The 16,753-nt window shown below is 43.3% G+C and overlaps 1 protein-coding gene across 1 annotated transcript in view; it reads right to left on the bottom strand.

The window, feature by feature from the left end:
* The window catches only part of DOCK2 (dedicator of cytokinesis 2), a 448,837-nt gene that overhangs the window by 69,065 nt on the left and 363,019 nt on the right, over positions 1 to 16,753 (bottom strand). The window contains exons 30-32 of the mRNA XM_003268643.2: positions 15,658 to 15,736; positions 5,074 to 5,174; positions 4,925 to 4,983 (exon numbers count right to left, since the gene is read on the bottom strand). Coding sequence (XP_003268691.1) covers positions 4,925 to 4,983; positions 5,074 to 5,174; positions 15,658 to 15,736 — 239 coding nt within the window. The remainder of the gene's footprint in view (positions 1 to 4,924; positions 4,984 to 5,073; positions 5,175 to 15,657; positions 15,737 to 16,753) is intronic.

Below are 16,753 nucleotides of genomic sequence, written 5' to 3' on the forward strand. Positions count from 1 at the left end.
CTCTGCCAACGAGCTCTTCTTCCTTCCCTCTCCTGGACCCCCCTCCAAAGTCTACCCCCTCACACGTCTCTCAAGTAAACCCTTTCTCATTTTCTAGGGCTGTGCTATTCTGTATGGAAGCTACTAGCTGCATGAGTCTTTTGAGCTCTTGAAACGTGGCTAGTCCATTAGAAATGTGCTGCAAGTGTAAAAAATCCACCAGATACCCAAAAAAGGAAAACAAAATCTCAGTAATATTTTATATTGATTACATGTTAGTATAACACTTTAGAATATGGTGTTAAATGTATTGTTAAAATTAACTTTATTCTTTAAATTTTTGAAAAATAAAGACACTAAAGCATTTAGAATTAGGAGGCTTGTATCCTATTTCTAAAGAACAGGTAACATATTCCACAGGTTCTGGGGATTAGGATATGGGCATCTTTGGGGAGGCTACCACAGTGCTCGATGTTGGTTAGTAAATGAATGAGTAAATGAATGGATGGATGGCCACTCTAATCCCATTTCCTATTTATTCCCAGCAGCCTCTCCCCAACCCCAGGAAGCCATGCTTGCTTGGGCTCGTTGCTCCCCTGGAATACCTGCCCTTTCCCTGTTTTTCCTTCAGTCCTGACACAGTCCTCCTTCCAGTTCAGAAGCCATTTCCCCACACGGAATCATCCTTGTAGTCCTCACTTACATCCCTTTTGCCTGAACTCCTGAGTCCCCACTACACATTTCACTTTGTCACTTTTCCCTACTAGATAGCTCCACTCTCTGGACCTCCGCACCAAGCTGAGCACTCTGTAGATGCTTAAACAGTAATGGCCAAATTGCCCTCGAGGCTTGGCCAGGCCAACCTCCCTACATGGGAGGCTGAGATGCCAGGCGCTAGAATGTGTCTTTCTTTCCCACAACAAATGTTAACACAGCAACTCAGTGTTAACCCAAGTGAATGTGGGAGGATTAAGTGCAAAGTCATTTGAGCAAAATGTGCATTTCTTCATGCCGAGCAGAAATCAAACGTTACGATGCTACACTACTGGGAAAAGTAAATTCCATTTGGCATCCGCCCAGGATCCAAAACAACAAATGGCATTAACCCCTGAGTGGCTGGCTCCTTAACAGCATGTTGTCTTTCTCCCCGTGAAGACTTCCTGCCCATTCCTCCTCTCCACACATACACAATTTGTCTAGATTTGCCCCTGAAGAATGTGAAATAATCTTCAAGCCTGAGATTATAGCTTTGCAATTAGCTATCTTACAATCACAGGGTTGCTCAAGTTGTTCTTGATGAGAAGAAGATGATGATACCGATGATCGTGATGGTGATGCCCTGATTGCTTCTGGCCTTAAAACAAAATTTAGAAAACTAACATGCATTATGATTTACTCATTATCAGCCATCTTGGAAAAAACGTAGATTGTTGGTTATTTCACACCCTTTGAAACAGTATGCATACACTTTGAAAAAAAATTATCTGTAAGAACATTGCACTTGGGATCAAGAGACAGGCTCTTTTAGCCTCAATTCAGTCACTGACTTGTTTTCGACCTTGGGAATGTCCTTGTGCTTCTCTTGGCCTCGTTTGGCAACTTTACTTATAAAATCAGCAGGGCTGAATTAGATGATGTATCAGTTCGGGATGCAACAGAAATCTGACTACCATGAATAAACTGAAGCTTTAATTTTCTTGTTTAACAAGAAGCCAAAAGATGGCCAGTCCAGAGCTGCTCCTTCATTCTCAGAATGTAAGTTTTGTCCTCATGGCTTTAAGATGGCTACTGCCCCTCCAGCCATATTGTCCTTTTCCAGAAAGAAAGAGAGGGGAGGGCTGTGGGCAAAAATGCGTTTTGTTCATTCAATCTGTCCTCTCCTTGCCTCTTGTTTTATGTCTTGTTTTGTTTTTAATTGGAAAAATTTACTTTCCTGTAGCCCTAACAGGTATGTTTCTGCTGATTCTCATGGGACAGACTTGGGACACGTGGCTGTTACCTGCTACAAGGCATTGTTAATTGAGCAAATTGCAATCCTAAAACACTGAATCCTGGATTCAGGTAGCCAGGAACCAGAGAAGCCAGGTTCTTCAGCTCCTTCTTGCCCTTCTAATAAATACCTTCTCTGATTAAGGCAGCTGCAGTCAATGCCTCTTTTTTGTAACCAACCCTCAACCCCTGACAGATATATCTTTTAATTGCATTAATTCATCCTACAGGTTTTTGCTAACAACAGGGAGTCTGTGATGCTTCAGAGCAAACACTCTGGCTAAGATGCTTGACCAGTTTCTGCCTCTAACCCACTACATGATCTTGTACAAACCCCTTCTCTATGGACTTCAGTTTCCTCATTAGTAAAATAGTGAATTGGACCAGATCAGTTGCTTCCAACTGTTCTCTGCAGTGCTCAGGGCTTCCCCCTAGAAAACCCTCTACAAGGGAAGTTCAAGAGCAGCCTGTTATAATGGGCTCTGGGTCTCCCACCTCACTTCAATTACAATAGTTCTGCTTTCATCCAATTTACTTATTAAGCATGAGAATTTTTTATTGGTCCTCAGCTAAAAATAAATGTTTGAAAAATGCTGGACAATATGATCTCTGAAGGGCCCTTCCAGCTCCGATGTTCTGTGATTCTAAGCAGGTGGAATATTTGGTAACATCTTTTCATTCATCAGCATAATTGGGAGTGCAGGAATGCCTGCCAAAACATAATCTATATCTAAATAAAATCTTCTGTGTACAAAACAATGGCAATGAAGGACATTCAGAAAAGAGCAGGCCATGTGGAAGGACTTGAAACAAACAAAGCACAGATTCCTGTTTTGCAATTCTGGCAGTGCCTGGGGTGTCAGGCTGGGGAAGGAAGCCCGCCACAGCTTTACCCAGCCTCTGCTGTTGTGGAGCAACGAATGCAAACTTGGAAGTGAGCTGAATCTGGGTCCATCATGTGTTGCGCACATCTGATGTTTTGAAAACTTTCAATTAGTTTTCATTAGTATTCATAAATTGGAAAATACACTGAAAAACCCAGTCTTCTGGCTTCTTTTGAAAAACTGAAAGGTATGACAACATTGGGATTGCATTTCAGTAGGACAGCTATTCACTGGAGAGGAACAGTGACTGTCTTTTTTCTCTGCATGGGCGCATCAGCTTCACTTTGCTGCAGGTCCTTACTCCTCATATTCCTGACCCTGAGGCCAGGTGCCGGCTGTCGTGTGGACCTGTGCTTGCACCATGTTCCCCTATTCCCCTACCATTGCAAAGCAATGGTAAATGAAACGTCAATTATTTCCTATATCCCAGTCCTTACCCAGAGTGGAGAAACAAAAGATAGACTGAGAAAGACATGCCTTTCTAGAAAAACAGGGTAGAGGTGGCACCCCCTTCTCCCGGGGGATATTTGGCAATGTCTGGAGACTTTTTTGGTTGTCATAACTAGGGAGGGTGCTACTGGCATCTTAGAGGGTAGAGGCCAGGGAGAACAGAAAAATTAGGTTCCATCCTGATGGAGCAATGATGACAATAATGATAAAACTCTGATGTGGGTGTGGTGGCCTCCATGGCTCCACTTGCCCCAGCTTGTGCTCTTATGACCCTCATAAGCCCCCTGTGAGGGTGCTTATTTCCCCAACTTAGGCCTGGTGATACTAGGCCTCACAGCCTGTAAATGTCAGAGCAAGGCCCAAAGCAAAGATGTGGCAGTCTGTTCTGGGCTTGGGTCCTTGGCTCTGCCTTGGGCTTTGTGAGCCAACCTGCAACCTCCCTATTATCCAGTATGTACTTCTCTTAGCTCGAGTCTGATGCTATCAGCAACCACAGAACCCAGACTGATCATCCATCCACTGCTCTATGCTTCTCTCGCAGTGGATAGAACTCGCTGGAAGGGGCATGCAACTGCTGCCTAAAAAACCCATGGGAACTGGCAGACAATAAGAGGTCTGGGGAAGCAAGAAGTGTAGTCTGAAGAGGGAACAAAAATTAAATCCAAGAGATGGGCACAAGTTAGTACTTGTAGGAAAGTCAATATCCACACCCAGGGCAGAGCAATTTAGAATCAGAGAGTCAAGGAGGGACAGAAAAATAAAAAATTCATTATTGTTCGTTCATCCATCCATCCATCCATCCATCCATCCATCCATCCATCCATTCATCCATCCATCCATTCATCCATCCTTGCAGCACATATTTATAGAGGAGGATTCAGGCCATGAGCAAGGTTTATGGCCCCTGTCCTTGTGGAATCAAAACCACACTTGGAGGCTTCCAGCTGTTTGATTTCAAGCAAGTTACTTCCTTTTCTGAGTTTCCTGATCAATAAAAGGATGGGGGAACAATTCTGTCTTATAGGAAGTGATGTGAAGATTAAATATAATCTCTTAGCATGGGCCTGACTCAGACTCTCAATAAATGTCTCCTTGATTCCATCCCTCCCTCCACAGGTATCATTCAGGTAATCACACAAGATTCCTGCAGCTCCCTGAGGCAGAGACAGCTTCTGGGGTCACTTTTCAGCTAAAAAGACCCTCTCATCTTTCAGAGAGCTAATTCTCCTCATGAGGTTGGAGTATGTTTTGTGGACCATGCTATACAGGATGCAGAATGACCCTCCAATCAGCAGCAAGCATCCATGTGATGTGTGAGCACGTGAGTTCCCATGACAGTCCTGGTCCCTCTTATAAATTTCCATTTGGATCTGTAACCCATTGGGGGCATCAAGCAGAAGCATATTCACAGCTGCTTGCAGGGCTGGGGGTAGATGTGGGTATGGGGAACCCCTCTTATTCAGAGTATAACCAGGCACTTATTAAGAACGGGGGTGCACACAGTAATGAACTGTTATTTCATGCTCCCACTGCTAAAACCCCTGTGGCCCTCCAACAGATGGTCTTCAAGAAGGAGTTTGGTGCATGTAGATGTGAGTATCTGGATGTGTGTGCCTACTCACCAAGCTTGTACCACATATCACGGATGGAGAAGCCAATTAGCCGTCTCATGTCCCCGTACCTAGGAGGAACAAAAACCTCTGCTTCAGGCACCATCTCAGAGGATCTCATGCACCTCCCCCTCTTCGGGAAATCCAAAAATGCAACCTACTTATTCAGGATTTTGTTGTACTTGGCGTGTGAGAACTGCTCCAGCTGCAGAGAATCCTGGGTGATAAAAGCCACTGCCAGATGAAAATAGTTGTTCCACAGCTGTAAATGAAAGAGCAGAGAACAGTTATGGAGAGGGTCTGAAGTGGGAAGGCATAAGCACTGGGTAGTGTGAATAATTTATGAAGATGGCAGAAGACAGAGGCAGAGCCAGTTTAATTGTGCCCACTGCAATTTTCTAACTGGCACTCACTCTGAAATTAACATCCTGGCCAAAGTGAGGACAATGGATGGATTTCTCTAGGCGCTACCACGTCCACTCTCAGACAACAGGATTTGGGAGAGGAGGAGAATTTTAGTTTTTTTTTTTGTTGTTGTTGTTGTTTTGTCCTTGTGCTTTGTTCTGTTTTTTGAAAGACAAATAACTTGCCCCAGCTGGGTGCCGTGGAGAGCTAGTTCTTGCCCTGGAATTAGAGGGTGACGAAGGGTAAGATAGTTCAGGGATTCACAGCCTCTCTGGAAGTCCTCCCTAATTCACCTGACAGCTTGGAGGACCAACCTGAAAACCATTCTGTCTTAAAATATTTTGCCTTTACTTTTCCCTTAGTTCGATGGTTTCAAAGTGTGGTTGCCAGATCAGCAGCAGCACCTGGGAACTTGCTAGAGCTATAAATTCTCTGACCCCTGCCCAGACCTACTGAATCAGAACCTCTGGGGGTGGGACCTTGAAATCTGCAGGTTAATAAGCACTCAGGTGATTCTGATGCACGTTTCAGTTACAGCCCCTGCTGGCCCAGCTGAGATGCAGGCTTGTAAGGATTTCCGCATGTACCTGATCTGTTGGTGCTAACCCACTCCACCAGCTTGCAGTGAAATAGAGCAGGTAAAGGGGTCGGCACATGGTGACTGCTCAAAAGATTAGCCACACTGATGGCAATATTGATACAGGCTACAGAACCAGAGATATTATAGGTCCAAACCATGGATCTACAATCCATGGATTCATCACGGAGCCTCGGTGAAACTGTCTGCAAAACTGAGGTGACTCTAGTACCCACTGCAGAAAGCTGTGATAAAGATGACACAAAATGTTGTGTTTAAAGACGTGAATCACCGTCAGAGCTCAAAAATCCTTGCTAGCCTTATTGCTGTTGCGCTTTTCTTTATTCCAGTGGTTTCTTTGGTACCAAAGCCAGTCATACAGCCCAGGGTTTTGGTGCTCAAGGGCAATTGTTGCAAGATGCCAAGGTCCTGCAAGGAGCATCTGGGAGACAGTTTTGCTGAACAAAGCCCACCCACTGTAGGCCCCTCTCCACAGTGTATGTAGCAAGAGGATAGGCAACATTAGCCAGAGAAATCATCCTGCCATCGAGACCTTCATCCTTAACTCAAAGACGTTCATTCGTGTTTGCAGATGGCCAAGACTATGAAAGAGGCAACTCTTCCACTGATAACGTAACATCATCATTGCTGCCCAGAGTATGACTTTCAAATCGGTTTGCGGTTCCAGTCTTTGAAAGAAGCAAAACAAGCACTCTAATTTACCATGGGCCAGGAACTTTCTCATACATCTTCCTTTCATCTCTCAATACTTGACAGCTCTTATTGCTCTATTATAGATGAAGAGACTGAAGCTTGGAGAGGATAAGTATTTTGCCTAAGTCTCTCATCTTGTTATACACACAGTGAGCTAAGATCTGCACCCAGACCTTCTGATTGACACTCGGGGTTCTTTCAACACACCACGGTCAGTATTCAGCTGGGGATGCATTTAACAAATATTTCTGGAACATCTGCTAGGTGCCCTGGCATTGCCACGGTGTGGTGACAGAGCAGCGGTTACATAGACAGTGATCCTTGGCCTCATGCAGTTTACATTTTGTTGAGTGAATGCTTTTTTCTTTACTTGGACCTTTATCACCCAGGGCCCAAAAAAACAAACTGCTCCGGGGATGCAGTGAAGTGGCCTCTTGGCTCATGGCCCCCTTAAAGTCAGCTCTCCATGCAGAGAACAGAAGAACCTTTTAAAACACATCAGATCATTCGAGACCAGCCTGACCAACATGGTAAAACCCCGTCTCTACTAAAAATACAAAAATTAGCTGGGCGTGGTGGCACACGCCTGTAATCCCAGCTACTCAGGAGACTGAGGCAGGAGAATCACTTGAACCCAGGAGGCGGAGGCTGCAGTGAGCTGAGATCACACCACTGCACTCCAGTCTGGGAGACAGAATGAGTCTCCATCTCAAAACAAAAACAACAACAAAAAAACACATCAGATCATGCCACTCCCTTCCTCAAAGTCCTCCAAAGGTTCTTGTAACATTTGGAATCAAATCTCCTTGTTTCCGTAGCAACGTTGCTTATGTAAACACATGTGGCAGGTTGGGTCTCCTGTCCACATCCCCTCAGACTGCCTTTCCTCCCGGCATCCCAGTGACTTAGCAGCTTCTCCAGGGCTTTGCTTTGAAAATGTGCAGCTTTGGTCTGCTTATGTCTGGAGCTTACACCTTCTCACATTTAAGATGAGCATTTGAAACAACAAGCCAGGGCAAGAGAAAACCGTGGCCACAGGACATGGAAATGAGTGTTTCCATGAAAGTGAGAAATCTCTGATTTTAGGGGACAGCAAAAGAGTAATTAAGGTACATGGGAAATAGGTATCCAACAAAGCAAGTCAATTTACAATTACTTGTGAGAATAATTTCAGAAATGCCCCCTAACACATAAGACATGTCAAATATGGTTGAGCCTCTTGCCAGTCTCTATTCTACCCTGAATGAATCCATCAAAAAACAATTTCTCTGTCATCCCATTCCTGATTTTCTTTTTTAAAAAAAAAAAATCTGAGATATAATTTATATACCATAAAATTCACTTTTTAAGTGTATGATTCTGTTTTTAGTATATTCACAAGGTGGTTCAACCATTACCATTGTCTAATTTTGGAACATTTTCATCACGCCAAAAGAAACCCTCTACCCGTAAAAGTCAGTCCCTCTTCTCCCCACCAACACCTTCCGCTACCCTGTCCCTGGAACCTATACAAGCATGAGGCATCCACCAGAGGCTTGGCACACACCGAGCACTCAGTAAATGCAATGGCGGTGTTGATGGTAGTACTGGGTGTAGAGTATTTGTATGCCCTGTCTTCTCCAACCGTAAGCTCCACAAGTACCCAAATCCTGTCTTGCATTTAGTTGTATCCCTAATGCCATGCTCAGCACAATGACTTGAATACAGCTGGGCTCCAGAATATATTTATTTATCAATTGCTATATTGTCACAGAAATTCTTCAAAAGGTCCCAGATTTTTCTGTCTGCCCTGCTACAAACTGCCGGGAAACGCTTAATACTAATGTACTGTCTGTCTCTGTGGATTTGCCCATTCTGACAGTTCATATAAGTGACATCATAAAATATGTGACCTTTCATGTATGATTTCTTATACTTAGTGTAATGCTTTCAAGGTTCATCCATGTTGTAGTATGGATCAGTACTTCATTTTTTTTATTGTTGAATAATATTCTATCATATGGATATACTCATTTTGATTATCTATTCTTCCACTGACGGTCATTTGGGTTGTTTCCAGTCTTTGACTATTATGAGTCATAGCATTGACGCTATGCTGCTATGAACATTTTTGTACAAATCTCTGTGTGGACATACGTTTCAATTCTCATGGAGTGGACCTGGTTTTGTTTTGGTTTTGGCTTCCATTCTTGAAGATCTTTATGAACCATGAGGCCATAGCTGTGCCTGATCTTCTTAGTGGATCAGAAATGGCACATCCAAGTACCTCACCCACAGCCCCTGCCCAGTTTTGGCCATGGGGCTCTGTGGGAATGACTTCTGGAACTCAGAGGAGGTTGTCACAGTATGTGGCTCTGAGCAGTGCTCTTAGAGGTGAGCAGTGGTCACAACTAGATATTGCTGAATACTTATAAGGCCTCTGCCCCAAGCCTTTCTTCACTCTTGTTCCCAAAGAATCAGATCCAAATGCATTCACCTGGCTTTTAAAGTCTCATACAATTTCCATGGTCCCCAGTGCTGTCTCCTTCAACAACTGCCCACCTAGGTGGCCTGGTCTGCTCAGACTCCACAGAGATCACAGGAGCATTTTGGTCTCCATGGCTTCACTCACAGTGGTTCTCATACCTGCAGTGACTGTGTCCTATTCTTACATCAAAGCTGGGTTCAAGACCCGCTTCCTTCATGAAGCCTTCCTAGACTGCAGGGCATATTGGGCCTGCCTGATCACTTCCTGATTTGAGGAGCACTTATTGTGTGCAACCATAGATGTTAGTCCACTGTTCTGCACCTGGCCTTGTGCTCCATTTGTTTCTCATGACAGCACTATCTGATAGTCAAGAGCACATGTGTCAGTGTCTTGCAGACCAGGGTGTGAAAACCACTTCTATTGCTTATTAGCTGGGTTGCCTTTGGCTAGCGACTTGACCTTTCTGAGCCTCATTCGCCTCACTTGCAGAATACCCAACATAATGGTACCTACCATAAAGGACTGTTGTAATTACTGGATCAATAATTTGAGAATGAGGCATCCGCTACAGGCTTGACATAAGTGCTCAGTAAATGGCATGGTGGTGTTGATGGTAGCATGGGTTGTGAAGTATTTGTATGCCTTGTCTTCTCCAATTGTAAGCTCCCCAAGTACCAAGATTTTGTCTTCCATTTATTTGTATCTCTAATGCCATGCTCAGCACAATGACTTGAATACAGCTGGGCTCCTGAGAATATTTATTTATCGATTGCTGTATTGTCAGAGAAATTCTTCAAAGGGTCCCAGATTTTTCTTTCTGCCCTGCTAGAAACTGCCTGGTGATATTTCTACTAAGTGCCTAGCTCAGCTGACTAGGGGAAGCTACAGTGTCTCTTCTTTGCCCTGGGGAAGAGATGAGGTGATTTCTGATTGGGAATTTAATATTTTGAAATTATAGGACAATAGAGAGTTAGAACTGGAATAAATTTAAGTGTCATCTGTTCTGACTACCATATTGCACAGAGGTAAACAGTAAAGTCCAGATAAGGTAAAAGACCACCCAAAGTCATACTGCTAGTGGGTATAATGAGAATTTAGTTACTTTTAATTAACTCTCAAAAAATTATAAAAGTAATATACACACATAGTTAAAAAATAAATGATAGAAAAGATTAAATGGGAGAAAGTTATTTTCCATCCTACCTTGGATCCAAGTCTAATTCCCCAGAAGAAAATGTTAACAATTCCTTGGATAGGCTTTCAGAATTTTTTTATGCATAAACAAATGTATGTATAGACATCTTTTTTAAAAGTCTGCTGCACTTGGCTTTTTTCTCTTACCAATATATCTTGCATATGTTTCTATATTAGCATATACAGATCTGCTTCATTCTCTTTTATTGCTACATTGTATTCTATGAGGATGTACTTTAATTTTAACCAAATTCCCTATTTATAGACATTTAGCTTGATTCCAATTTTTTTTTTTTCGCTAGCAACAGTGCTGTAATCAACACCCTTATTTAAACATCTTTATGCATGGGAAACTACATTTGTAGTATACATTCCTAGAACCAGAATTTCTAAGACACAGGGTCTATGCATGTTTAGTTGTTGTTTGTTTTTTGCCTTTGTTTGTTTTTATAGATACTGTCAGGTTGCCTTCCAGGGTTTCAATTCAATGATCAGTTCCATTATCATGGACAAGGTACCCTACCTTTCTGAGTCTCAGTGACTTCATCTAGAAAATGAGGACAATAGTATCTAAAGGGTATGGTTGTAAGGACTAAATGAGGAAATCACTGGCTAGTAAACTCTCAGTCTTGCAAAAGCCTTCTCCATTCATCCAAGCAAAGTAGATTCACCCATTATTCACCCATATTATACCCTGTTCACAATATCTATGTCATATTTTAAACAAAATTAATTTATTTTCTGTCTCCTCTGCTGGCTGTCAGCATCAAGCAAGCAAGAACCTACTTTTTAAATTCACTCTTGTTTACACAGTATTGCACATCACGTCTGAGCCAGCATGTGCTTGGGAAATTATTTTTTGAATGAGTTCATTAATGAACCAAGCACACTGCATGCATTCTGGTTAAATCCTCCCAAAAAAAACTATGAGATTTGTATAATTATTCTCCCCATTTTAGAGATCAGGAAACTGAGGCCCAGAGAGGTTCAATATCTTGCCCGACATCACAGAGCTACAAGATGGTGAAGGTGGCATCTGAATCCAGTTTATCTGACTCCAGGACTTGCATTCTTCACCACCCTGCTCTTCTGCTGAAATCACTCTTCTCCTTTCTCAGTGTCCTTTCAGCTTTGTTGTTGGTTAAGGTTTTCACTGGTCCATCTGATGTTTATAAAGACTGCAGTCTTTACAGCAGAGAGATGAAGGATTTTTAAATCAGAATCAGGATTCTTTCTCAGTGACCTTGAATCATTATTTATCCCAAGTTCAATAAAAAAAAATAAACCAGCATGCAGTTGTGCTGAAACGCAGTCAGCCTGCCCTCTGCAAGGCAGAGGCACAGCTGTGATGACCACTCTGGGGATGCTTCTGATTCTGGGAGTGGAAGGTCCCAGGTGTGGACTCAGGTGAGAAATATCAGACAAGAGGATGTCTGGGGCCTAAAAGCTGAAGCAGGCAGGGCTGGGGAAACTGCACCCAAGCATGTGCCCACAGCTCTGCCTGGTGGAACCATCCCACCATGAGACCCCCCTGTGGTGGTGCTATGGGCGGTTGCAAGGCTTTGATGACTGCTCCCTCTGTGTGTGTCTCTCCCTCACCTGTTTTTGCCATCACTGTTAAATTTCCCATTATAAAGACCAAGGTGGCCCTCATGCCTCTACTAATGGCTAGAAATATTCTAGAAGTTTTTCATTTCATAGGATATCAAAAATGGTTCCCAGGATAGGCTGGTAATCCAAAAATGCCTCAAGGCCTAGGCAGAAATGGCCACACCTAGAGCCAATTAGAGCATCCCCAAGGAGAGAGAATGATCTCAATACCAAACACAGTGCTGCCCAAGACAGAGTCTTTCTGGAGCCCAAGTATAATCTCTGATTCCAGGGCCAATCAGAGATTTCAATATGGAGAGTCTCATCTTCCAGCCAATCATCTCAGAGCTCTCTATCCCAGTGCCAGTAAGAACTAGAAAGGGCAGAGAGTGCTTCTGGATCTAAATAGAGCTGCCTTAGGGAATCCAAAGGCACCGGGTTCCTAAGAGATGGAGCAGAAGAGTGAAAAGAGGATGTGCTTTGCAGACAGGCCTGGGGTTGAATCCCAGCAGCCCCATTTATTGGTTAGATGACCTTTAACAGAAAAGTCAATCAATTCTCTGAAGCTCAGTTTATTCACCAGTGAAATGGGTACATCTCAACCTAACAAGATTATGATGAGAATCAAAATTTTCTAAGTAGATGCCAATAAAGTTAGTCACCCTCTTCAAAAGCCTGGATGCTAGAAGATGGATTTGTATAGCCTTCTATCAAGATTCCAAGATCCTTGAGGGTAGGGCAGTGTTCTTTGCTTCTGAGTTCCTTGAAGCATGTTGCAATAGTCTGGGCCCATAAGAATTGCTCTTAAACAAAAATTCTTGCTGATTTGAATTTGAAATCCTCTCTTGGTCTTCCCTGACCACATGAACTGATGCAGACACCAAGGACCAGCATCCTGAACAGGGCCTGGAATGCAAGTGATCTTAGCCGCAAGCAGAAAACACCATTTTTATAATTCCCAGTTCTTGTCACCTACAGAGTGGCAGTCACCAAGCTTCTTACTTTCTGCCCTTTGAATCACAAAACCACAGTTCTGGGAAAGATATTAGGGATAATTTCATTGCACCTGCCCCTCCTCTGGTCAGTGGCTGCCAAGACAGGCAGCAGTCAGTGATAGATGCTGTTCCTGCTGATATTAAATGAATAATTAATGAGACAATAAGAAGGAGACAAGGCGTGTTCCAGGCAGGTTACAGAGAACAAATCCATTCTTACACAGGGGGAGGAAGAGGTAGGAGAACAAAGATAAGGTTGGAAAATGATCCTGTTCTTGGGTACTTTTCAATAAATAGCTATGGAAGCCTCATTAGGAAAAGAGACTTACTTTATTTTGTAATGTTGGCCATTCTTCTGTTTTACAGAATCTTGTGGGTGTGACAGCCCCAGGCAATGTTGTGGTGACCAGAAAGAGGCCTCCTGTCCTGTTTATCAAGGACTGACTTGCATTCCCAGCCCTGACACATTTAGGGGCATGATCATCATAATCATTATCCAAATAATAAAATTACTATTATTATAATGAGCTAACACTTAGTAAATGGCTGCTATGTTCCCAGCACTGTTCTAAATGCTTTATGTGAATTCACTTAATCCTCACAACAATCCAACGATATAGCTATTAGTATCCTGATTTAATATTGAGGAAACTGAGGCACATAGAGATGAAGTAATTTGTCTAAAGTCACTCAGCTTACAAGCCCATACTTCTCATGTATGAAACCCTCTATCTCTGAGCATCTCTCAAATACAGATTTTCTTTCAGGAAAACAGGATATAAACCTAAAGGAATGCCCTGAAGGACTGAAGTTGAGCCTCTCTTGGAAAATATCCATCTAAGAGCATGGAAAAGAGTGAAGTCAGGAAAGCAAGTTTGAGGCTGCAATTGCCAACACCCACAGAAAGAGATGAACAAACTAGCTCACAGTTATATGGACCAAACCCTGTCACCTCTGGCCCCTAGGTATGGTGTTCCAAGTTGCCCCTCCCAAAAAGCAGAAACTTCCCTCAACATACCAATGACCAGATCCTGCAGGCCTCTCAGCCACATTTGGAAGGGAATCAAACATCTCTCCTGATTCAAACCAGCTAAAGAGATATGCTTTGTTCCCATGTCGAAGATTTATAATGCCGGGAGAAACTCTCACCCAGATCCTGTTGGGCAGTCAACCCACTGCAGGGGTGAAAGTCTGTATCTGGCATGTGGCTGTAGTCATCTGGGTGGGCCTTGGTGTCAGCCACCACTGTGTTCTGGTCCCAACTTTGCACTGATGTGCTCGGTGACACCAGGCTATCTCCTTATTATCTCTGAGTCTTACTTCCTGCCTCCTTAGAGCAGAAAAAATATTAGTAATAGTGGCTAACTTGTAGGGTGGCTGTAAAGACTGCAAAAGATAATGCCCTTAAAGTGCTTCTCATGAGATCTGGCATGTATTAACCATCAGAAAATGGCAGCTACTCATTTTATTATCGCTCTCATTGTCAGTCAGTTGCCTGATTTGAATGCAAGGTAGTTCAAGAGACTCTTGTTCAAAGATCCTGTTCATCCTCTCAACAAATACTCATCTACTCATAGGCTGGTGCTCTCAGCAGGGTGAATCTCACAGGCCTTAGCCCAGACATCACCTCCTCAAGGAGACCTACTATGTGCCAGGCACAGAGCATAGAGCTGTCGTGTGTTCAAGGTCTTTATACTCATGAGGCTTAAGTTCTATGGGAGGAAAGAGAGAAAATATGCACGTAGACAAGAAAGATGATTTCTAATGACATTTAGTGCTATGAAGAGACTCCAGGAAGCCACATGGTTTTGCATAATGACCATGGAGTGAGTGGGGGTGATCCTCAGGGAGGAGTCAGGAGGGGAGGCCTCTTTAAGGAGGAAGTATTTGAACAGAAACTTATGGGACCTTACAAGTGGATTCTCCCAGCAAGCCCCTCGTCACATTCCAGTTCTGGAAAAACCCTATGAAGTAGAAAGGGTAGTTGTTGCATTTCACAGATGACTCACTTGAGGCCCGGATACAGTCCAGGCCTTGCCTGAAGTTGCTCAGCTTCTGAGAGGCGAAAGCCCAGAGAGGAACTGAACAACTTAGATGAGCAAGGAAAAAACACCATCATTCCAGTTCATGAGCTCAGTGCCTCCTACCCCCTAAGCCCCCACTGGAAGAGATGCTAGGGATCAGAGACTTCCCTGGAGGGGATCCTTTTGTGGGGGGCCTTCCCTCTCACATCTCCAGGCAGAGGCAGCAATCTGGACTTTCCCACAGAGTTTGTGCTTCTTGGGCCTGGACCTGGGGCAGGTGTGTCATTCTGTTTGCCCCAGGCACATACTTTTAGGACCCTGAATCTCAGAGGTCCCAGGTCTTGGCTGAGCACTAAAAATGACTTTCGAAGGAATCAGGAAGCCACAAAGTTGTACTGGAGAATTCGATTGTAAATCATTTTTCATTATCTATGACTGGCTGCTCTTTTGGCTCCAGAGAATAGAAAAGTAAAAAAAAGGTGATACATTTTTAAAAGATGGTACAGACTCTGACAATGAATGAATGCAAATCTCCTTGTTAGCATAAGAGGCCATTATACAGTCATATTTGCATGTGATGATCAGTTGATGACTATTTAATCAAGGCCCTGGTTGAAAGCCTGAGAATTTTCTCCCCCAGCCACAACCCTTCGTGGGAATCCCCAGAGAGACTGGGACAGCTTCTGTGGGCTTTGGGATGTGTCTGATGGAGCAATCAGCCCAAGATGTCAGAGACGCCCTGGGCAGCTCCAAGTGTCGCTCTAGTGCCTCCTACTCACCTGGAACTCAAAGTTTGTGTGTTCTAGGAACTTCTGGTTCATGGTTTCTGCAAACTTGTTGATAGCTCTCAGGAAGACCCTGGAAGAGGACAGAAAATTACTAGACAATCTGAGCATGATCCTTTAGGTTCCTTCATCCTTGTGCCAGACTAAAATTCCCTTACCCTCTTTGGGGAGAGGCTCAAAGGCCAAATTACTGATTTAGAGAGGTCAGCTAATGCAGATTAACAACTATTCACACTCTAGACCCGGGGCTGTTTGCCTTGCAAGAACTCAATAACTGTTCAACTTATTTTTGAAAATTTGCATTGTCTTTTGTTTAAGATATTACAAGCTTATGGTAGAAAATTCATGCAATCCAGAAAAGATCTAAAGAGAAATCACCCCCCATCCCCAAACAAACAAATAAACAACCTGCTACCACATCGTATCACCTAACCAAAACTGTCATCCACGTTTTGATGAACATAATTTCAAAGGTCTCCCTACACGTATATACACGAATGATCTTTTAAGGGTATCATTTTGATAAATGGGGCTAAACAACAAATGCTGTTTCACAGCCTGTCTTTTTTACTCAGCAATAAATTGTGTACTTCTTTCATGCCAATGAATGTAGATATATATCATCCTTTTTAATCACTGAAGAGCATTTCACTGTATGGATGTATCACAGTTTGTTTAATCCATTTCTTATTGATGGATCTTTTTGCTTTTTTTTTTCTCAGTTTTTTTCTGTAATAAACAATGCTCCAGTGATCACTCTTCTGTGTATATCATATACCTCCTATATATACCCCTTCTCCACTGTTCTCCTCCAAGTAATAATACTGTTCAAATGGGCCAGGTGCGGTGGCTCACGCCTGTAATCTCAGCACTTTGGGAGACTAAGGTGGGTGGATCACTTGAGGTCTGGAGTTCAAGACCAGCCTGACCATCGTGGTGAAACCCTGTCTCTACTAAAAATACAAAATTAGCCGGGCGTTGTGGTGCATGCCGGTAATCCCAGCTACTTGAGAAGCTGAGGCATGAGGATCCCTTGAACCCAGGAGGTGGAGGTTGCAGAGATCTGAGATCATGACACTGCACTCCAGCC

Source organism: Nomascus leucogenys, chromosome 2 (genome assembly GCF_006542625.1).
Source record: "Nomascus leucogenys isolate Asia chromosome 2, Asia_NLE_v1, whole genome shotgun sequence".
Taxonomy (NCBI): domain Eukaryota; kingdom Metazoa; phylum Chordata; class Mammalia; order Primates; family Hylobatidae; genus Nomascus; species Nomascus leucogenys.